This window comes from Carlito syrichta, unplaced genomic scaffold (genome assembly GCF_000164805.1).
Source record: "Carlito syrichta isolate Samal-C Ts95f unplaced genomic scaffold, Tarsius_syrichta-2.0.1 Scaffold303038, whole genome shotgun sequence".
NCBI classification, from domain to species: Eukaryota; Metazoa; Chordata; class Mammalia; order Primates; family Tarsiidae; genus Carlito; species Carlito syrichta.
The window spans coordinates 607,356-629,952 of NW_007247134.1; the positions used below are offsets into that span (position 1 = coordinate 607,356).

The 22,597-nt window shown below is 45.4% G+C and overlaps 1 protein-coding gene across 1 annotated transcript in view; it reads right to left on the reverse strand.

Annotated features, from left to right (window-relative positions):
* The window catches only part of CCBE1 (collagen and calcium binding EGF domains 1), an 82,305-nt gene that overhangs the window by 17,658 nt on the left and 42,050 nt on the right, over positions 1 to 22,597 (reverse strand). Inside the window, exons 6-8 of the mRNA XM_021712071.1 lie at positions 15,201 to 15,335; positions 12,426 to 12,578; positions 877 to 980 (exon numbers count right to left, since the gene is read on the reverse strand). Coding sequence (XP_021567746.1) covers positions 877 to 980; positions 12,426 to 12,578; positions 15,201 to 15,335 — 392 coding nt within the window. The remainder of the gene's footprint in view (positions 1 to 876; positions 981 to 12,425; positions 12,579 to 15,200; positions 15,336 to 22,597) is intronic.

A 22,597-nucleotide genomic window follows, 5' to 3' on the forward strand; every position in this document is an offset into this window, starting at 1 on the left:
CTAGGATAGCTGTTCAGGAAGTCAGGCTGCCTGATCTATCCAGGGGCATTACTCACAGCATAACGACATTACGGGAGATCTGATATTTCATCAGCCACTTGTGCAGCCTTTTATGAAGTGTGGCAGTCCTCACCCTTGGTGACACGAGGTACCCAAAATGTTGCTTTCCTAGGTGCCTGGAGCTCAGACAAGGCACAGGCTATCATTTCCAAATGTGAGTACCACATCCTCTCACTCATAAGTGGACCCTGAACACCTATCATAATACTTCAAGTGGTAGGACACTGCGGGAGGTAGGGGTGGGGGGAAGAGAGACAAATAACATCAATAAGGGTGCCTGATCCTAGTTCAAAGTGAGGTCCAGTGGGAGGCTCAAACTTCACCTGTACATATGTAAATCATTTATGTACCCAATCCTGACTTGTACCTCCTATCTCTAAAATAAAATAAAACAAGAAGCTGTTGCAGCAATTAATCACCAGCTTATGTAAGTATACAGAGATGATATCCTCTATAAACAAAATACAACACTAGGTAAAACAGAATCACACAGGTCTGCAAGGACCATGCACCTGGACGTTCATTTGAGAAGTTGCAATAGTCACAGCTCACCATCTCCAAGGCTTCACCACGTGTCCCTCCCCTAGTATCTATTTGGACAGTCACCTCCTCAATCCCTTGCTATCACTGTGTTTTGCTGCCCTTTCGATGGTCGGCCCTGAGGGTGCATGGGCAAAGCACCCCGAGTCCTAACCTCCCGGGCATCAATAGCCATGAATGAGCAATGTCGGTGATGATTTATTTTTATCGCCCCCAAGCTTTCTTCCCGCTTGACCTCGGCCAAGCTCTCCTGCCATCAGGCGACACGGTTCCTACCTTCTGCTTCAGCTGGAGCACGGTCTGTTTCATCTGGCGGAACTCCTTGCACGTGGCGCAGCAGGTTCCGGCTGTCACCGCGTTCTCAGACTTCTCCTCGTGGCCTGAGAAGAGAGTCCGGTTCAATCCCATCTGGGAGGCCGGACGCAAGTCAGACCCAGAGGGACAGCATCAGGCAGGCGGTCCCAGGGGGAGGCATGGCTGATGGTGGACGTGGCGGGCAGTTGCCGGCAGGGCCCGGGACGGAAGGAGAGGAGGCAGAGGGAGAGGGTACCCTGCCACATGTCGGGTTCAGCTGTTCCTATTTAGACATCCCAGGAAGACATGGGCCTTCCTCATTCAAGTGTGAAAATGTATACCAGGGCCCTTTTATCAGTGCCTTTCCAGGAGGCAGGCTCTATAAATCTGTCATGATCTACATTCCCCTCTAAGGGCCAATGCTCACACGCTATAAATATCCCCCAAGCTCAGGCAATGGGCCTCCCAAAGCCGGTCTTTTATCACCTCTGCTAATCCAGGTTCTTCAAAGGGAACACAGCCACGGGCTTGCACATGAGGTCAGGCACTCTGCACACCCCCACCTGGGGCCAACTGGGACGGCCACGGGGAAGGGGTCCCAAAGCCCTCTTGTAGTGTATTGGGCATTTCATGGGTTTTTACATAAAATCTGAATTTTTTAATTTTCCTCAAGGAAACACAGGGAAGTAGATGCTGATGTGTCCGAGAATTCAGACAGTTCTTATCTTCCTGGCACTGAAATGGGCTGTGGAAGGCTGCAAGCTACAGTGATCAGTCACTGAGGTCATTTTTCTACTGAGGGCTCTAAGAAGACTACCACGGTCTATGGAAAAGGTGGCAGAGGTGTGGACTAGAAGTGTGAGAGGGAGGGTGTGCTTTCTCTTGGGGTGGGCAGGACAGTTGGACACCTAGGGAAATGCCAACTCTCCTAGCTTAGAAGTCCTTCAAGGTCAGGCCAGGCTTGCTATTTATGTGACAGGTAATAACAACTACTGTCTTCCATGCAGACTGACAGTCGGGTAATGTGTCTACTGTCTCTTGTGCCTCCCAGTCCACATACTTTCCTCCTGTTTCTCTCTTCCAAAGCCCTCTCTTTCCTCTCCACTTGGTGAATCCCACCAAAACTCAGATCAAGTGCTCCAGGAAGCTCACTCTTTCTACCCACAGAGATACTGCATCCTCTGAAATCTGGCAGTATTCGTGTGTGTTCCACTCACAGGTCGGGTCTTCTAGGCTTTCTCCGAGGCGGGGCTCTTTGCACACATGCCACCTACAAACTGGACTCTTTTTTTGGGCATGTCACACAGGGATGCTTAAAAGGTGTTCGTGATATGGATTGTTATGGGTTGAATCGTGTCCTCCCGAAGTGAACATGTTGACGTTCTAACCTCTCGTGACTTACAATGCAATTTTGCTCGGAAATAGGATCACCGCAGATCCTAAAATTAGTTAAGATAAAGTTATACTGGAGTATGATTGGCATCCTTACACAAAGGGCAAACCGGGACAAGCACAGGTAGAACGTCGTGTGAAGAGGCCGGTGGAGACCAGGGTGATGTGATGGAAACCAGGCACAACAAAGACAGTCGGTGAACAATCAGATACCAAAGGAAAGGCATGGCATACCCTTCATAGCCCTTAGAAGGGACCAACCCCCCGATACCGTGATCTTGGACCTCCCGCCTCGTAAGAACTGAGGCGAATGTCTGTTGATGAAGCCACGCCATTTGTGGTATTTTGCTTTGGCAGTCCTAGAAAACTGTGAATGCACTAGTGGATGGGTGGCGCGTGGGGAGCCCCACACCTAGGTGAGCATTCCTTACACAGTCCAGCTGATGAGTCCTTTGCCTGTCGATGTATGTGGCGACCACTGCGCTTCCGCTTTTCGGGAGGTGAGCAGGCCTGAGGCAGTTTGGTAGCTGGGCTCTCAGGCTATTCACCTTCAGGAGCAGAGTAGTGAGCAGTGTCAGAACTCACCTGCTGCACCCTTGGGGGGCCAGAGGCTGGGAGCACAAGGGCCAGGCACACATTTCTCAAGCCAGCAGGTTGAAGTGGGTGAAGCAGTTCTCTCTCTAGTTGCATTGCCACGAGTGACAGTGTCATTCTTGAATATATGGTGTCAACCTATAACTTAAGGCAGGTTTTTGTTTTTTTCCTTCAGAAACAGGGTATCACTCTATTACCCAGGCTGGAGTGCAAAGGCAAGATCATAGCTCACTACAGCCTTGAAATCCTGGGCTCGTCATCCTTCTACCTCAGCCTCTTGAGAAGTTGGAACTATGAGCATGGGCCATCAAGTCCGGATAATTATTTTTTTTTTATGAGATGGGGGTCTTACCATGATTCTCAGTCCGGTCTTGAACTCCTGGACTCAGGCAATCCTCTTGCCTTAGGCTCCCAAAGTACTGGGATTACAGGCCTGAGCTACCACGCCAGGGTCCTAGGTGCAGGTTTTGAATGTGTAATAGAAAATAATGCCAGAATTTCTGAGAAAGTGACAGTCTTTTAGAATCTATCTTACGCGTATGCAACATCACAGGGCCATCTTGTTAACTCCCGCTTTTCTGTCTGACCAGTAGTTCCCCAAACTGCACTTTCCCTAGCCCACGTTCAATGGGTACACTTGGGGATTGGTTTTTGACTCACTGCAGCTGGGTGACAAGGAGAACTAGGGAAGGCCTTGGGTTGGAGGTGATGGGGTGGAATGGTTAACAGCGTGAACTCCAGAGTCCCACTGTCCTGGGTGCAGGTCCCACCTCTGTCACAGACTAGTTCGGGAACCTTGAGCAAGTTCCTGACCACTATAAACCTTCCTTTCCTTAACCACAGCCTTGGGATAACAATTCCCATCACAGAGGGCTTCTGTAACAATTACGCAAGGTCATACATGTGAAATCCTTGGCACAGAGCCTGGGGTGCACAAACGGGAGAGGGTGCCTGGCTCATGTTCACCAAACCCTTTGACTTTCCTTTGCCTGATAACCTCAGAATGGTAGAATGATAGTACTAACATGAACAACAGAACAAGGGAATTGAGGTCTCAGGACTCCCTGAGGGTCATCTAGCAGGTTGGGTCACCTGGCAAGCAGCAGATGTGGGTTTAGAACTGAGGAATCCTGAACCTACATCCGCTATCTTTTCCACAAATCAGGCAACTTCCTTTGGGCTTTTTGCCCCTGTTCAATGTACCAATTTATAATCCTACTTGTCTCTGGAACTTGAATACTCCAGAGGAGAGCTAGCATTATTTAGCTCAGTCTCCAACATAACAGAGTGACCCAAGGGAACTTCCGTGTCATAATATACTTGGTGGTAAAGGATCCACGTTGGTTGTGTTGACTGTGGGGTACGGTGGGCCCTTGCATAAACAGATAAACTATGCTCTGGGTTTATTAGGTTTGTTAATACCTAAAGTCAGTTGGAGCACATCCATTTCTCCTAACTTGTCATTCATTCATTCCAGCCCAACCACTGGTCAATTTATAAAACTCCACCCATCTATCTGTCCCATCCATTCATCTGCCCAATCTTCTATCTGTTCATCCATCCAACTTTCACTTCCCTCATTCATCTAGGGAGTGTCTACTATTAGCCAAGTCCTGTGTGAGGCATCGGGAATGCAGAATAAATGAGGATATCTGTGAAAAGATTGACGATTCACCTTCCTTTGAAGAAGTTACCCTGTTGACAGAGCCGGGCCGTCACAAACAAAAGCTAAAAGCCCATCTTTCCATTTCTACTTTTACATACTCCGTGAAATTTTCCAAGTGTTGGTGTGATTAAGCAACTTGACAGTTTCATGAGAAGACAGACCTCTTTACCAGGTCCTAAACAATTTCATTTAGATCATAGAATGTTAGAGCGTATCACTGAGTTCAATCTTTTACAGATAAAGGAAGTAAGCTCAGAGAAGGAAAGCAACTCAGAGCGCAGACATCTTAGGCCTCCCAGAGTGCTGTGTGTAGAGACCAGGAATTCACAGGGTTCAAGTTGGCCGCTTTGGAGGGGTGGGGGCACACAAGGAGCCTGCTTTGGGAAACTCTGTGTAGAGTAGCAAGAAAGCAGCTCTGCTGAGTGACCTTTGACATGAAAGTGCCTGGGTTGTTTTCTGTTCCTTTGTGGAATGATTAGAACACGGAGAACCAAGATCCATGTTATCCAAAGGATGTGAGGCTCCCACTGACATAGGAGTGAGGCGCGATGGCACTGGTGGAGTTAGCTGATTGGGATTCGAATCCTAATGCTGCCACCTAGTTAGTACCTTTTAGGTTGGCCAAGTCACAGCTTCTGCGTCTGTTCCTTGAGTGGTAAAATGGTGATAGCACCGATCAGCTAGGGTGGCTGTGAGGAGCCGTGAGACATGTAGGTTCCCAGAACCGTGTACTAATGTTATTTATTGTTACTGTTGGTATCATTGTTTACGATTAGGTTCCCTACAACACCAGAGATGTGGGGTGGGCACCTTTGTGTGTATAGAGTTCTCAGAGGGTTTGAAGATCAAGAAGGACTCACGTCTTTGGGGTGTGCAGACCCGGAACATACAATCTACTCTGAATTGGGCTCCACCCACCTGGCGGTGTGTCTACAGTAATGTCAGCATGGAGCTATGAATGATCTCACGAATGCTATATTAACAATTTGTTTAGAAACGTGGGTAGACCTCTCTGGCTGCAGGTTTTCAGTCCTTTCGATTAGTGCTGTGGGCGCGCATGTCTGAAAAAAATCAGTGAGGAACATTTTCCTCCAAGGCGTTCGGATTTTAAAGGCGCAATACTATGGATTAGCCACATGGGGGCACGGAGCTCTAATTTTTCCTGAAATTGAACAAGCCCGTTCATCCTAAGCATTAGAAATTGTAAGCCTTAGACATATTAGTAATAGCGAAGACACTGAGAAAAAACAAAGAATGTTCCCAACATATTTCACATGGACAGTGTCACAAATGAACAAAGTATGTTTGTTTTTAAAAGGTGATCATGCAGATTTGTGCTCTGGCTGTAACACCCAACCCTGGCGGCATGTTACAAACCTCTGGGGGGGAAGGCTTTAAAAAATAGTACGGATTCTGTGGAACCCCACCCATCTGGGATGGCAAAGCAACAAAATCAACGTTTTTTAAAGCTTCCCAGGTGATTCCAAGGTTGAAGATCACTGATCTATGGATTAGTGTAGCTTGAACGTTATATGAAACACCTGGCCATCTCTGACACTTTGAACTGTAATAAGTGATGCCAGGGGCCATGGTCACGTTATCAGAAAATAAACAAAAGTTGAAAAATCAAGACCAGCAAGCTAATTGCTGCGGAGCCAACATTTCCTTAATTTGTCTCCCCATCGGTGCTACAGACTCCCCGGGGTGGGTGAACTGGCTCCAGCTACATATTTTCACAGAGAAAATCAAAGTGACCAAATGTCCATTAGCCAGACGGCTCGTTTCACCATGCCTGTGGATTGCAACCTCTCAATCCTCAGAGGCCCTTCTGGGGCCACGCCTCCTCCTCCCTGCTTGCATTCCTAATAACCAGTGGAAGCTGTGTTCGATGTGAAATTCCTCTGACTGTAACATTATAGACATCGGCCAATGCAAAGTTAAAAAAAAAAAAAATGAGAAGGGAGACAGAATTTTAGATCACATGTGGTTATACTCAATGATCATTCTTTCTTTCTCATGATATTTCTTCATGAAATATCAGGCTTATTAATTAGCCCGAAACAGACGAAATCGCTTAGCTGCCTCTGATGTTCCAGAATGCGAGGTTTTTTGGCCTCTGACATTTCTTATTGCTAAGTTGAATTTCGGATGGGTAACTATTCATCTTTTAGATGTTGTAAAGAAAGCTTTTTGCTTAGAAGGTGTTGAGGCTGGGCATGTTTTCAAGTCTTCGTACTCAGAGGACAAAGAAATGAGGCTGGCATGGGGAGTCACAGAACTGGTGGGGGATTATATTGCTTATGCAAAATCACACCACATTTTGGAAAAGATTTGAAAGGGTGAAAGATTCCTCAAAGCCCATCTTCAGCCCTCCTAACTACGGATGAGGAAACTGAAGCCAAGAGACCTGATGAACATCACTCAGCTAGTTAATACTAAATGACAGTCGGGCACGGTGGCTCAGCCTGTCATCCCAGCACTTTGTGAGGCCAAGGCGAGAGGATTGCCTGAGCTCAGGGGTTTGAGACCAGCCTGGGCAACTTGGTGAGGGCTCTTTTCTACAATAACTCACAAAAATTTGCAGGGTGTGGTGGTGTGTGTCTGTCGTTCCAGCTTCTTGGAAGGTTGAGGTAGAAGGATCGCCTAAGCCCAGCAGGTCCAGGCTTGGGTGACAGAGTGAGACTCCAGCCTGGGTGACAGAGTGAGACTCCAACCCAAAAAAATAAATAAAGTCATAGGACAGTCAAACAAAATACTAAAGGGGTCCACTGAATTGGGGTCCACCCACCTTGCGGTGTGTCTACAGTAATATCAGCGTGGAGCTAAGAGTAATTTCATGAATGCTACATCAACAAGTTGTTTAGAAACATGGGTAAACACCTTTGGTTACATATTTTCACTGCTGGTTACTAGCTCTCCTAACTTCCAAGCCCAGGAATGTTCCACAGCATCATAACTGTGAAAGAAATGACTTCCCCTCAGCTCTTGTTGGATCATATTGCTGAAGGGTGAAGGCATTTGCTTTCTATCTATCCCCAGAACCATCAAAGCCAGCCCTGCCTTTTCTTACTGGTCTAATCATTTGAGTTACGGCTTTAATGTTCAGGTATACAATGGCATGTTCTTCCTTTCTAATTATGAGTATGAATTACTTCTCTTAGTCTCTGCTGTCAGAAATCCTTGGTTACTGGTGTTGGAATGTTTTCATAGGAAAATATAAAACCAAGTGCTAGTTCTCTGTGCCTAGGTGGTGAATTCAGTGGAGATTAATTACTGAAAAATTAAGTACTGAGAAATTCTTTTAGAAGGCTGCTGCTGAGGGAGTGTAATGCAGCAGACAGTGGTATCCTACCAGGTTTCCTTTATAGAAACTATTTGAAATTGTTGTATTTGGGGGAGGATAATGAAGGAAGAGAGAGAGAGAATTTTCAGACTAGTCTAACCTCTGCAATGAATTTTGGGTTACAGGAAGGCTCAATGGTATAATCACTACACAGTTCTTACTGGATTAAATAGAAGGACATTTCCCATTACAGTCACTGTACACAGAATAAACTGTCTCTCAATATGGCAGAATGAAAGAGTACTGTCTTGTCCTGCTGACATTCATCAGGTGACGCAGAGTCTACCATTATGGTAGACTCTGGACTTTTTCAAAGTCCCCTCTGGACTTTGGCTGCTTCCTCTGCACCATCTTTGTCTGAAAGTCAACCGGATGACCCATCAAGTTTGGCCCTACCGCTACCTTTGATGTTAGTATTTGACAAACTGTGTTTTTTAGGACACCATCACTTGTGAGATGTTCATAGGTTTCTTAAGTAATACTTTTGGGAAATTCAGGTTTAATTAAAGTTAGCTTTATAAAAATGGTAATCTTGCTGGGCACAGAGGCTCATGCCTGCAATTCCAGAACTTTGGGAGGCTGAACCCAGGAGTTCAAGACCAGCCTCAGTGACATAGCGAGACCTCGACTCTACAAAATAAAAAAGTTACTCAGGTTTGATGGTACATGCCTGTAGTCCCAGCTACCTGGGAGGCTGAGGTGGAAGGATGGCCTGAACCCAGGTGGTTGAGGTTGCGGTGAGCTGTGATCGTGCCACTGCACTCCAGCCTTGGTGACAGAATGAGACCTTGACACACACACACACACAAAATATCAAAGTTTAAAATAAATAGAAAAGGCAACCTGAGCTTTTAATGAGCTTGAATGTGAATCTTTAAGAAGAGGTTGCCATAATGCACACTTCCCCAAACACCTGAATACAGGATCTTAATTAAGAAAGAAATGCTATTTATACCTCAAAAAGCTCCAGAATTCTGCAGAATATACAATGTGGGGAAATGCTGCAGCGAATGGTTGAGATAAAACATGTCTTTAGGCCGGGCTTGGTGGCTCAGCCTGTCATCCCAGCACTTTGGGAGGCCAAAGCGAGTGGACTGCCTGAGCCTGTGGGTTTGAGACTAGCCCGGGCAACTTGGCGAGACCTCGTCTCTACACTAAATCAAAAATTGGCCAGGCATGGCAGTGCATGTCTATAGTTCTGGCTCCTTGGAAGGCTGAGGCAGAAGGATCGCCAGAGACCAGCAGGTTGTCACTGGGGTGGCCGTGAGCATGCCACTGCACTCCAGCCTGGGTGATGCAGTGAGACTCCAGCTCAAAAACAAAAAACAAAAACCAATAAAAAAACGTGTCTTATAAGCAATACTAGAGAAGGTACAAAAAACAAAAAGTTGTAAATATATATCCTTTATATATCCTTTAAATATATGGCCTTTATACTACTACTGCTCAGATTATTTTTTTTACTGAGTTCTCAGTCATCGAAGTCAAGCAAATCATGACTTATATAGAATTCTTGATCTCTTGTACTTGTCTGAAGCTTTGAAAAATTTTTAAGAAATACAATTCATTACTGTGGGAAGGAAACAGGTGAGTGTGGTCCCAGTACTGACTTAGCAAGAAACTGCTCATTTCAAAGATGCAGTGAGGACTTCCTGTGCCCTACCACCTAGCCCTTGTGGTATCACACCAGTGAGTGCCTCTCACCGAGGCCGACCTGGTCACTGACCTCCATCAGAGTCACCCCTGGAGTCCCACACAGCAGGATTTTGCCTTGGAGATGGAAGAGGGATATGGCTGGGGAACCCAGGAATTGCGGCAAGCGGTGGAGGCGACCTGAGACCAAGGTCTCAGTCAGCTCAGCATATACAATCTTATACTAATCTCTAGAAATTCCATCCGGCTTCTCTGGTCCCTGCTAGTTATACTTAGTCTTCCTAAAGACCACTCTACCCCTCCAGGCAGGAACTCCTTGTGGGTGGGGACAGGTCCTAGAGTTCTAGATTGCTCATATCGAATCTCAGCCTGACATTCAGCAGCAAGGGTGTGTGGTTGCTGTTCCTGGTTATGCTCTGAATTGAGGTGCTCAAGGCTGCCCTTTCGCCCATAAATGGATTTCACCTATATGTGAATGTGAGGCAAAGAGACAATGGATTTGCTAGGCCGGGCAGCTGGCAGCCCACAGCGCACAGGCTACCTGGCTCAGAGCATAGCTGGAAATCTACTTCCAGATGAGAAATTACAAAGCTGTTTTTTGGTGACTAATTCTCAAGCAGGCCCACACGCCGACAGACCAGTGGCTAAAAAGCTGCACCCTAGGTTTCAATGGCATTCTTCCTTTCAATAAAGGACAGCACCTTCTCTCCACCATGAGACAGACCACAGTGATTTTAATTTTGAATAAAAACTGTGGTCTGTGTTACTTTTTCCCCAGTCTACTCTTATAGTAAAGAAGACCATTTGCTCTGGCTTTAGGAACACCCCCCTGGCAGGCAGGCGCCACACACCTCAGGCTTTAAAAAGTGTCACTAAGCCTGCTCATTAATTCAAAAGATCCCAAAGTGCCCAATTCTGAGCTGGTTCCAAATAGCTGTTTTGCATTTGCTTCCAACACATGACAGCTTCCTCGTGACTGACCCCGGTTGCTCCTTAGCATTCACTTTGTAGTCCCCCCCCCCAAAGGCAGCTGGTCCACAGCTGTTTGCTGTCCTCAGCTGATGGTGGCTGCCTTCTCTTTTGGAAGCTCAGGCTACATTCAAGAGTCGCCACCTTCCGAGTGCCCAGACAGCGCTGGTGTTTCATCTCTGCATGTCTAGGTATGTGTGATCTGCCCTAGAAACTTCCTTCTCTTCCAGCAATGGTCCAGGTCCGGCTAGCCTTCCCTGACAGTGCCCCAGACACTTCCCTTTCCCAAGAGAAGTAGAAAAGCCCTTGGCCCTGAGCTTGGAAAGATGACACCAACTTCCTGGGCTACCAATGGTGGGCGTAGGAGCCCACGGTCATGGGGGACCCAGACTCAGGCCCTCTAAGTGGCTGAGGACTTTTCCCTCAGGGAGTGTGTCCTGCCAGCCATTGTCAGTGGAGTCCATTTTGTTTTCAAGTTCATTCTGGTGTGAAGGGCCTTGATATTGGTCTATATAGGCAAAAATCATAAGTTTTGATGACTAGGCTGGCACTTACAACTTGGCAGAGTGATCAGAGTTGCTTCACATGTGCTCGTGGTGATATCTTGCCTGTCAAAGCATCCTTGAAGCATTGACATTAGTCTTGGGGCTCGCTCTCTCTCCTTTCTCTTTCTTCTTCTGTGTTTCTCTTTCCCTCCTCCCTCCCTTCTATTCCCTAATCCTTTTTTTTTTTCCCCAAACTCAAGCAAGTAACCCAACATTCAGGCTGGTCATATGCCCACGTGACTGAAAGTCTCAGTTGAATCTAGTTGATATAACATAAAACAGCTTTTCAACTTCGTGCTGATGGCCCAGCTTTTAGAAATCTCCCAATTTCCTTCCGAGATCTCACTTAGAAAACCATGACAATGGATTGTGGACTGATACTTTTGCAAAATACAAAAATGGATTGTTAGGAAAATAAGACATAAAACACAAGCATACATTTTTGGATTCAAACAAAATTCCTCTGTCAAATTGGTATAAAAATTTCTAAACACTCTCAATTTTTGTTTTTATCCAATCGTGAATCATGCCTGCCCCTAGACATGCTATTTGAGTAGCACTGATGCAGATGGTAACCATACATGGAGATGTTTCATATTTATATTTCAGCCTATTTTCTTGGAGAGAGGAGTCTTTCTAGTCTCTTCTCTGCTTATCCCAGTTAGTCTAAACGTGTAACTAAAGCTCTACTGATTTCTCCATGAGCACACCATCTCAACTTGGTGGAGAGCTTCCTCCAATACACACCAGCGTACAAACCTTCATGTGGGCATCGCTCTCCCTTCTTTCTCTCCTGGAGGAATCTGAACTTGATTCTCTTCCCCAGTTCCCATTTACCATTAGTATAAGCGCCCCATTCTGCCCACTGTCAGCTGGGGAACCTGGTTGGGCTCCCAAGTGCCTACATATGTGTGTTATGTATAATATGTATTATATATCCTACATAGTTATATTACATATAATCATATATAGGCACTTGGGAACCTTATATATTGAAACAATAATAAAGTATGTGCTATATATTTATAATTACACAATGTGCAATTAAATAAATATCATACATACAATTATGTATAGGCACTTGGGAACCTTATATATGAAACAATAACAAAGTATGTGTTATATATTTATAATTATGTAACATGCAATTATATGAATATTATGTATACCATTCTGTGTACACTTGGGAACCTTATATATTAAAACAATGATACAGGATGTTATATATTTATATTATAATTATATAACATATCATTCTATGGCTATTATATAACCATATCTACCTAACATATAAGTCTCCAAGCTGATTCTATGTACTGCATATAGAAACACACATAATTAGGGGGATGATTATACTTGCCGGACTCACCGGTGTCATTAGGGTATTTGTCTCCCTTGGTGCATGTCTTCCCATCGTCCTCTTGGATGTAGCCCTCCCGGCACTCACAGCGGTAGCTGCCCAAGGTGTTAATGCAGAGGTGGGCACACAGAGTCCCGTTGCTGGTGGCACATTCATCAATATCTGGTTTGAACCAAATGCAGAGAACACTCAGTTTCGCAGAATTCACTTCTGACACAACAGATGACTCTGGTTCGGCCCCTCTGTTAACGTCTCCAAAGAACACTTGGCCAGATCTCCGTCAGAAAAGCCTGCAAGAAAGCTGGGCGCTGGAAAGGTGGGCCATCCAGGAAGGCAGCACTTTGGGCCGCGTGGCCATGGTGACAGACCATGGTGGGGTTCCTGCCGTGGCTCTGCCAGCCCCAAGTCATGTGGCATTGGGCAGGCACCGCCAGCCTTCAGAGTTCTCACTTAGAAAGCCATGGAAATAAAGCCTGCCCTAAATACTTCACAGGACTCCTCGGAAGGGAAAATGAGATGACCGACGGAGACACACAGTTGGAGAAGCAAACATCACAGAAATGATTCCTTGCAAGTACCCTTGTGTGCCGGAGGTTTTAAAATTTCCCTTTTCGGCTCTAGGTTCCCAACAGCATGATGGTGACCCCAAAGTCACTTAGGAATGGCTCCTTCCTAGTTAAGAGACACAATGATACCTGGGAAAAGACACTTCTAATAAAAGAAAATAGTCATAATGGCTCTAACGAAGACAGTCTTCCCCAGGAAATTTCTGCATCATCAGTGACCCAAACAGACCCCTCTGGGCTGTGGAAATGAGCCATGAGACCATCAAACAAGTCACCATTAGGTGCTCCCATTAACTATGTACATCATGGACTTGGACCCCTGCTGCTTGGGGTAGAAACTAAAAACGTCTCCCACCATGGGAAGAGAGGGAAGCCCAACTCCATTTCCTGCTCACCAGCTGAAGACACTGGGTGGCAGGGGGTGGGAACCATGACAGGCAACCCCGGACTGTGCACAAGTGCTGGGCAGACAGAGCCCAGCCCTGAACTTTAGGATGGTGGCGACTTCCCAGTCACTCCCTGGACAAGCTTCCAATGAACCGGCTCTAGCAGACCCTGTGTGATGGAGGTGACCATCTGGATGCTTCCCTGCCAGTACCTACTCTGCCATCCGTCCACTGAGTGTCACAGCTGGATGCTCCACTGCTTATGGCTGCCTGCTTGTCTCCCGATGTCCCTGCCTTAAGTCTAAGTGTGCAGCTGCCTGTACTGCCCAGAGACAGAGGACAGAGGTGAGAGGAAAGATAGAACTAGATGGAACTCAGCAGAAAGCAGGTTCTGCTGACCCTGAAACCCCTAGATGAAAAGAACAGAGTGCAGTAGCTATCTGAAGCTGAAAGAAAAGCCTTGTGCCTATGACTGGAGCTATATGAAATGGCCCCTGCTCTCTGTAGAAGTCAGGATCCTGCTCTATTCACTTGGGAGTCTCAATCCCATTATTTGCCAGTGTGGAGCGCCATTCCCCAATGCCGAAGGGGAGAAGCCAGGGGAGCTACAGTTAGAACTCTTAAATGATGGTCCCTAAAGCCCTACAAGGCTAGAGAGAAAGAGGGGCCGCTCGTGACAGCTAGTTTATTTTCCACTCGGGTCCATCTGCCAGTCTCCACAGCATATCCTCTTGTTCTTAAACCTCACCACACCTATGAATCGTTAGAGGTATTTGTGTAAATACTTGTTTGGGGACCCATCCTCAGAGCTGTGACACACTAAGTCTGGAGGGGAGGCTAGGAATCTTTTTTTTTTTTTTAATCAAGGACCCTGGATGTGTATCAGACAGGTTAGCCACAGTGACCGCACGTTGAAACACGTGATTCCAGGGGCCAATGAGCTATCCTCCTGTCTCAGAACTGCATGGCATGCAGGGCTGAGAAAGCCAGCCAGAGAGGAGAAAGGGAACAGGCTGGTGGCCATTGTTCAGCCGCAGCCCAGGTGGCTTCTGTTCTCTTTCATTACTTCTAACCTGTCGGCCAAATGGACATGTCCTTCATTTGAAATAATCTTCTGCGAGAACACTTCTGTGGTTTAGTTCTTTCTGCATTTTTATGTTTGGCCACAATCCCCTTCTCTTGCTCTTATATCTCATTGCCAATTAGGATCTGACTGGTACCAGCTTCCTGAAGACTCCTCGGACACAGTTTAACAACCATGATGAACAGCGGTGTGCGATCCTGAGGATAAAATCAAATACACGGCTGGGCTCGGTGGCTCAGCCTGCAATCCCAGCACTTTGGGAGGCCCTGTGGGTTTGAGACCAACCTGGGCAACCTGGCGAGATCTCAACTCCACAATAAATAAAAAAATTGGGCCAGGCTCAGTGGCTCAGTTTGTAATCCCAGCAGTCTGGGAGACCCAGGCAAGTGGATTGCCGGAGTCCACAGCTTGGAGACCAGCCCAGGCAACTTGGCGAGACCTTGTTTCTACAATAAATTAAAAATTAACTGGGTGTGGTAGTTCACGCCTGTAGTTCTGGCTACTTGGAAGGCTGAGGCGGAAGGATCGCCAGAGCCCCGCAGGTCGAGGCTGCGGTGGCCGTGAGCATGCCACTGCACTCCAGTCTGAGCAACAGAATGAGACTCCAACTCAAACAAACAAACAAACAAACAAACCAAACACAGTTCTACCCAACAAGCATGGAAAGTTTAGGGTCCCTCAGGGGACAGAACCCTCTGATCAAGGCACATCCTCAAGAGCTGGAAGACAGTATGCATTCCTAACACACCCAGACAGTATGGCTTTTCCCGCTTCTGGTGTCTGTCCCGGTCGTATCGGTATCCTGGGTAACAAGTACACAGCACTCGGCCGAAATTATCTGTGCACTGCTGTTCGCAGGGGGCCTCAGCACAAACATCGTAATCTGGAAAAGAAAAGTGAGCTTGTGTCAGCCACAGGAGGCAGCGGGCAACCCATTCCTGGCCTGAGACAGACTCTGGGCTGGACTTTGCTCAAGGACAAGCATGACGTGTGGACGCTACACTCAGAGGGGCACAGACCCTTTTGGACTGTGGAGTGCTTTCCGAGAGCACAGAATCGGGCAACTGAACGTACAGCGTCACATCACTTGTGATTTTTTTACCCTAGGTCACCTCATCATCCTTTGGTCTTTGTCACCATCCAGATAGACGCTTTTGATGGCCAGGCTCGGCAGCGTGGCCTGGAGAGCCTGTTCTGTCTTTCTCACCAACTGCTGTGAGATAGGGAATTTCTTCCAGCTGAAAACCAAAGAGAGGCCAGCCCTGGTGAGGGGCGTGGGTGTTATCATGTGGGAGGCAGGGCTAGAAGTCGGGCAGGCTCGGAGGAGTATGAAGGAGACTTTGTAATAGGAATGTGCTTGAGTTATTATTAGAGGGCTGATGCAAGTGTGGGTGCTGTGAGCGCACCCACTGAGGGGTTGATCCCACATACTAAGAAGGGGCTGGATAATTCCGAAAGGCTAGAGATCTCTTTCCAATCCTCAGCCTGTACAAACTGGGACGGGTGCTCTACTATTCGTAAGGACGGGACATCTGCTCCTCTCCGTTCTTATGAGCTGGTATTATGAAAGCCTCTGAAGGGACTTTGGTTTTAACTCAGTAGCTCAGGTTCACACTGACTCCCAGCCTAGACCCAGCGCCTCGTTAATCATTGCCCTATCTTCCCCAGGTGCTGACAGATTCAGTGTCCTTGGACACACAGGAGTCTGGCTTTGCTCCACCGCACATGAAGGTGAACGGGTGGGCTGTCAGCTCCTGATGAAGGCGGGGTGAGTGTGACAAGGATCGTGCCACTCTCATGACGCCCTGGAAGGTTGCCCTTACTTAAATACTCCTCCCCACAACTGTGATTCCAGGCCTGCTTTGCCCGTGTGGTGTTTCGACCCACCCTGTAAACTGTCTATGGCTAAACATGTTTTTTTCAACTCCACTTCACCTCCAGACAACCAAGGTCCTGTGCCCCTTTGCTGTGGAGCACGATCTTGGTGTGACAGGTTATCAGCCGCCCTGGCGGCTGTCACCACCACTCAGCAGCAGCTGGGGGGAGGGAGAAAACGGCAGAGAGGCTGTCAAACTATGTATGTTGACTATGGTGCCCAACAAGGCTTGTTCTGATAAACAGCAGTTTCCAGTCTCCCCTGCCATTTCTGCTTCCCTGAGGTACCATTTCCAACACTTCCGGTTGATTCTCTTTAATATTTACCTTGCATCTCTACATAGGCAACTTGCATTTCCTCTTCATTTTTATTTTAAATACTCTCTGTTGACTTGCAGTGATAGAAGAAATGCATTTATCTTTTTCACTGCTTTCTCATCTCTTTTCCACACCCACACGTCCTCCTCCCTCCATCTGGCCAATATAGTTGAAGTTTTGGCTTGATAATCTTTAGTGTTCATGCAAAAATGACAATGTAAAAAGCTATTCTTTGTTGAGCCAAGAAGTATACTCTCATTACTTATCCTTTCTTGAAAAACTTTTGGTCTTCCCTGGAATGAAAATAATTATCCTGTATGTTTTTAGGGTGCCAGTTATGGAGCTGTCTCTTTTAGTTTCCAACAACTTCCCCCGCCACTCCCCCACATTTCTTCCATGAACTACTTTGTGACTTGGACTCTGAAGACCACATTTATCTTTTGCCAGTGCTCGCTACAAAATCGAGTTTGTAGCTTTTCCAATATTTGCAGAATCAGCCTCGTTATATGCCATTTTAGACACCAGCACCAGGTAATTAGGTGATGCTCCCTCCCCAAAGGGTTGTGTCCCAGCTTTATGGGTAACTTTGAGTCCAGAGAAACAGCACCTGCTGGCCAGTATCCCTTCCTCAGAGGTCTGGTTCCAGTCCAATGAGCACCTCCTCCAAATTACTAAGTTTTCATGGGTCCAATATCTTCTCTTGCTTCCCTGGCCTAGGGGTGGTAACTTCCTGCAGTTGTTATCTCTATGATAGTTGGTGTTTTCCTTTTGCCTTTTTGTTTTTCAATTTCTAGTTGGCAATTCTTCTATTAAATGCTTTTAAATGCTTTCTACCAGATAACTGGTGAGGAGTCTATTTCTAGACTTAACTTTGATTAACACACTCAATTTTCTACAAAATGATTATAATTCATTCCTACATTCCTGATTTTACAAATCTCTTCTTAAAGTATCCAAACATACAAGATATTTTGTGAATTTAATCTTGAGGAAGTTTCTCTTAGAAATATCTGACTTGGCCAGGCTTGGTGGCTCAGCCTGTAATCCTGCGCCTTTGGGAAGCTGAGGTGAGTGGATTGCCTGAGCCCACGAGTTCGAGACCTGCCTGGGCAGCGAGACCTCATCTCTACAGTAAATAAAAAAATCAGCCGGGCGTGGTAGCGCGTGCCTGTAATTCCAGCTACTTGGAAGACTGAGGCGGAAGGATCACCGGAGCCCGGCAGGTCGAAGCTGCGGTGGCCGGGAGCGGCCATTGCACTCCAGTCTGGGCGACAGAGTAAGACTCCAACTCAAAAAAAAAAAAAGAACTATCTGACTTGCTCTAATCAGGACTCTCTGTAGGTCCACTGCATGGCCACCTCTTCGAATGTCCATTCACCATCATCCTAGGAATTTCCATCACCTTTCTCTCTTGTCTTGAATGCCTGTCTCCTGGACTCCACATCTTTTTTCTGGCTTACTTCCTCATATTAGTAGAGTGTATTCTTCAGTGGCTTCCTGAGACAGGTTATAAAAGAGTCAAAAGTTTTGAGCACATGTATGTCCAAAAATGTCTTTTGTCAACCTTTGTGATTACTTGTAGTTTGCATATATAACTCTAGGTTAGGAAACTTTAATCCTCAGAATTCTGAAGCCATGTTCCATTGTCATCTATCTCTCAATGTTTCCACAGATAAGTCCTATGAGATTCTAACTGTTGATCTTTTGTATTAATCTTTTTTCCTCTCTGAAACTTTTTTAGAATTTTCTTTTTTGTCCCTAGTATGATACAATTTCATAAGGATGCTTTATGTGGGGCCACTTCAATCTTTGGTGAGCCCTTTTCATCTAGAAATTTACATCATCCAATTCTGGACAATTTTCTTGACTTATATCTTTAATGACTTACTCTTTGTTCTCTCTGTGTGGAACTTTTAATTATTTGGATGTTGCATCCCCTGTACTTTTCTTCTAACATTGTCATCTTTTCCCCTAGTTTTCATTTCTCTGATCTTTTGCTCTAGTTCTTTGGAATTTTCCTCACTCTCAGATGCTAACCTTTTACTAGTTTCACCTTGTCATGTTTTTAATTTTCTTTTCTTTTCTTTTTTGAGTTGGAGTCTCACTCCTTTGCCCAGGCTGGAGTGCAGTGGCATGCACACTCACAGCTACCCCAGTGCTGACCTGCTGTGCTCTGGCGATCCTTCTGCCTCAGCCTTCCGAGTAGCTAGAACTACAGATGCATGCTACCATGCCTGGCTATTTTTTATTTTATTGTAGAGACGAGGTCTTGCCAAGTTGCCCAGGCTGGTCTTGAACCTGTGGGCTCATGCAATCCACTCACCTTGGCCTCCCAACATGCTGAGATTACATTAATTTTCAAGAATTCTTTATTTCTTCTTTGAATGTTCCATTTTATTAATGCTATGTTTTTGCTTTATGGATATGGTTTCATTTTTACCTCTTTCTGAGGTATAAATAATATTTTGAAGTTTTCTTCTCTGTGTAGCTTGTGTTATCTTGTGTTTCCTATATGTTTCTCTTTGAAGGCTTCCCTCTAATGCCTGGTGAGCCAAGGATGTCTGCTTTAGTTTATTCATGGAATATTAAAAATAGCTGAATAGAAATTTTTTGTACATGGTATATTTTAGAAATTTTGGACACCACTGTAAATGATTTGGCTGGTGCATTCCAATGTCAGTTTCTTTAAGACCTTCTCCATGGGTTATCTAGAATGTGCAGAGAAGACATTTCCAAATTCTTGCCCGAGACTAAAGTCATTCTGGAACTCAAGTGAAGGGAGAAGGCTGGTTGTTTCAACATTCAATGTGTAAACATTTACTGAATCCCTCCATTTTCAGTACTGGACCCTTACCTTTAATTTCTGACTGGTGTCCCCCAGTTCCAAAGTCTCTGGAACTAGAAAAATGTATCTTTCGTCTTTTGCCTGGTTGTGAAACAGGCAACATTCTGTCTTTGCAGAGTAGAGGACAAGATTTGGTAGTCTGACTTCTCCTTAAACAAGCTTTTAGTCAATCCTTCTGTTTTGACATTGCCCTCTCCTCTATTTCTATTTATTTAAGTTTTACTGATTGCTATTTGTTTTGGTATAAACAAGGTTGATCCTTAGAGTTTTTCCTCATGCTGACTGAGGATTTGCCTTTCACATTTTGCTAAGCTCTCTACCACCTGTCTATTCTCTAGCTTTCAAAATTCTGTTGCTATTATCTCTTTTTCCTTTCTCTTTCTCCTTGTGGGTTTATGCCTTTTATGAATCTCCCCCCCACCTCCATTTTGTTGTTTTCTGGAGGAGGTGAAATTAATAAATTATTCAATCCTCCATTTTTGATGCTTGCTTCTCAGAGCCCATCAGCTTCCAGTCATGCAGTTTTTTTGTTTTTTTCTTTGAGTTGGAGTCTCACTCCATTGCCCAGGTTGGAGTGCAGGGGCATGCTCATGGCCACCCCAGCATTGACCTGCTGGGCTCAGGTGATCCTTCCAAGTAGCTGGAACTACGGGTGTGCATTATCACACCTTGTTAATTTTTTTTTTTTTCTGTAGCAATGAGGTCTCGCCAAGTTGCCCAGGCTGTTCTTGAACCATGGACTCAGGCAATCCCCTCATCTCGGTCTCCCAAAATTCTGGGCAGTCATGTAGCTTTTATCTTTAAAATTTACCTATTTTTAATCCTTTCTGTCCTATTTCTCTTGGCACCAATCTAGCAGAGATATTCAAAACCTCCCTTGCAGATAGGATCCTCATCCCAAGATTCTTTTTTTTTTTTTGAGTTGGAGTCTCACTCTGTTGCCCAGACTGGAGTGCAGTGGCTGCTCCCGGCCACCACAGCCTCGACCTGCTGGGCTCCGGCAATCCTTCCGCCTCAGCCTTCCGAGTAGCCGGAATTACAGGCATGTGCTACCACGCTTGGCTGATTTTTTGATTTATTGTAGAGATGAGGTCTCGCTGCCCAGGCGGGTCTCGAACCTGTGGGCTCAGGCAATCCACTCACCTCAACCTCCCAAAGGTGTGGGATTACAGGCTGAGCCACTGAGCCCGGCTCCAAGATTCTTATTCTTTAAATCTATTCTGTATAACACTACCAGGCTAACCTTCTCAAAGCAAGGGCTATGTGTGCCATCCTACTGCTCAAAAATCCTTTGAACTCTATACTTATCAACATTAAACATAAACAACTCACTCTTGCATTTGAGGTCTGGCACTATCTCTTCTGAGACTTTTCAATCTTAAGATTTATCTGCGTTTCTTACACTGCAGTAAGACCAACCTCTCTATTTCTGCACCCTTCATCACATCTATGCCTTTTTGCCACCATATTTTTGTTTTGTTTTCATCTCTTGTAACATCCAACTAACACTTCTATCCTTACTTTCAGCCCTTTATAATTGCTGGTATTCTACCCAGCTTTTCAAGTGCCAATGTATATGCTACCCCTTTGGAAAGTCTTTTCAAAATTTCCTCAACAAAGTTTATTTTGTCTATCCTATCAACACCCACAGGAGTCTATGCCTCTTTTACTTTCATGCTCTGCCATGTTTATTGAGTATCTACTCTGTGCCAACCCCTATTTTGGGAGGTATGTAGATTTCCGATGCAGAGTATAGGTTCTGGGTCAACCTTCCCAACTCTGTCACTATCTCTGTGATCGTGGGTTCTCTTTAAGTCTCAGCTGTGCTCCAGTAAATTAAGGATAGCACTTATACCCACTTCATGGTGCTTTTATAAAGTTTAAATTGGATAATGCCATTAAACACAGTGTCCAATGCACAGTAAAAACTTTACCTGTTCTTCTGATTCTTTTACTGTCAGCTCTTATGACTGTCTGGCTGCCTGGCAGGGACTGTATCTCCTGGAATAACCAGCAATACTCACTTCCCACAGTTTATACTCAATAACGGTTGCATTAGAACAAATCAGACTGTCTGACCACCTGAAAAATCAATAGATCACTTATAGCAGGGATCAGAAAACTTATTCTATAAAGGGGTTTTGCAGATCTCTGTTGCAACTATTCAACTCCACTGTTGCAGTGCAAAAGAAATCATACCCAATAATTCAATGAGTAGATGTTCTAAAAAACTTCATTTACAGAATCAGGTGGTGGGCCAGATTTGGACAGGCCAAGTTCAATGAGCCCTGACTTATAACAGAAGATATGGGGCAGCAAAACTTAAAAACTGCAGCTTCTACTCATTAGTTTACGTATTTGCTTCAGGAACTCTAGTCTCTTTTTGCCATCTGTGATGCTGAATTTTATGTAATATGTTCTGAATCTGTATCCAGTATATAGTCTGGTTTCTCTCATATTCATAGGTCCAGGGATCGAGGGATAGAAATGTGAGTGGCACCACTCACTATTACCCCTGTCAATGCACTAGCAAAATGTTTGCTTCCTGTTTCCTCGACTATGCTTTGCTGGCCTAGAGGTCTTAGTTCCAAAGGGAAGAATGCTCCCAACAGGAGAGACAACAATGATTCCACTGAACTGAATGTTAAGATGCCACCTAGCCACTTTGTGCTCATGTTTCTACTTCAACAGGTATAAAAGGAAGTTATTGTGCTAGTTGGGGTGATTGATACTGACTACCAAGGAGAAATTGCATTACTACTTCACAGTGGAGGTAAGAGAGAGTATGTCTGAAATACAAGAAACACCTTGCCCTGTGATGAAACTCAGTGAAAAACTATAACAATCCAATTCAGGAGGGGCTGATGTCTCTGATCCATCAGGAATGAATGTTTGGGCTGCCTTATCAGGTAAAGAATGAACCACAATCAGGTGAGGTGGTTGCTAAAGCCAAAGGGAATATGGATTGGGTAGTAGTAGAAGGTAGTTACAAATATCAGCTATGACCATATGACCAGTTACAGAAGAAAGCATTGTAAGTTGCCATGAGTATTTCTTTCTTATCTTTTTGAGTATGTTTGCATGTGGGTGTGCAAGTATTTGTTTTC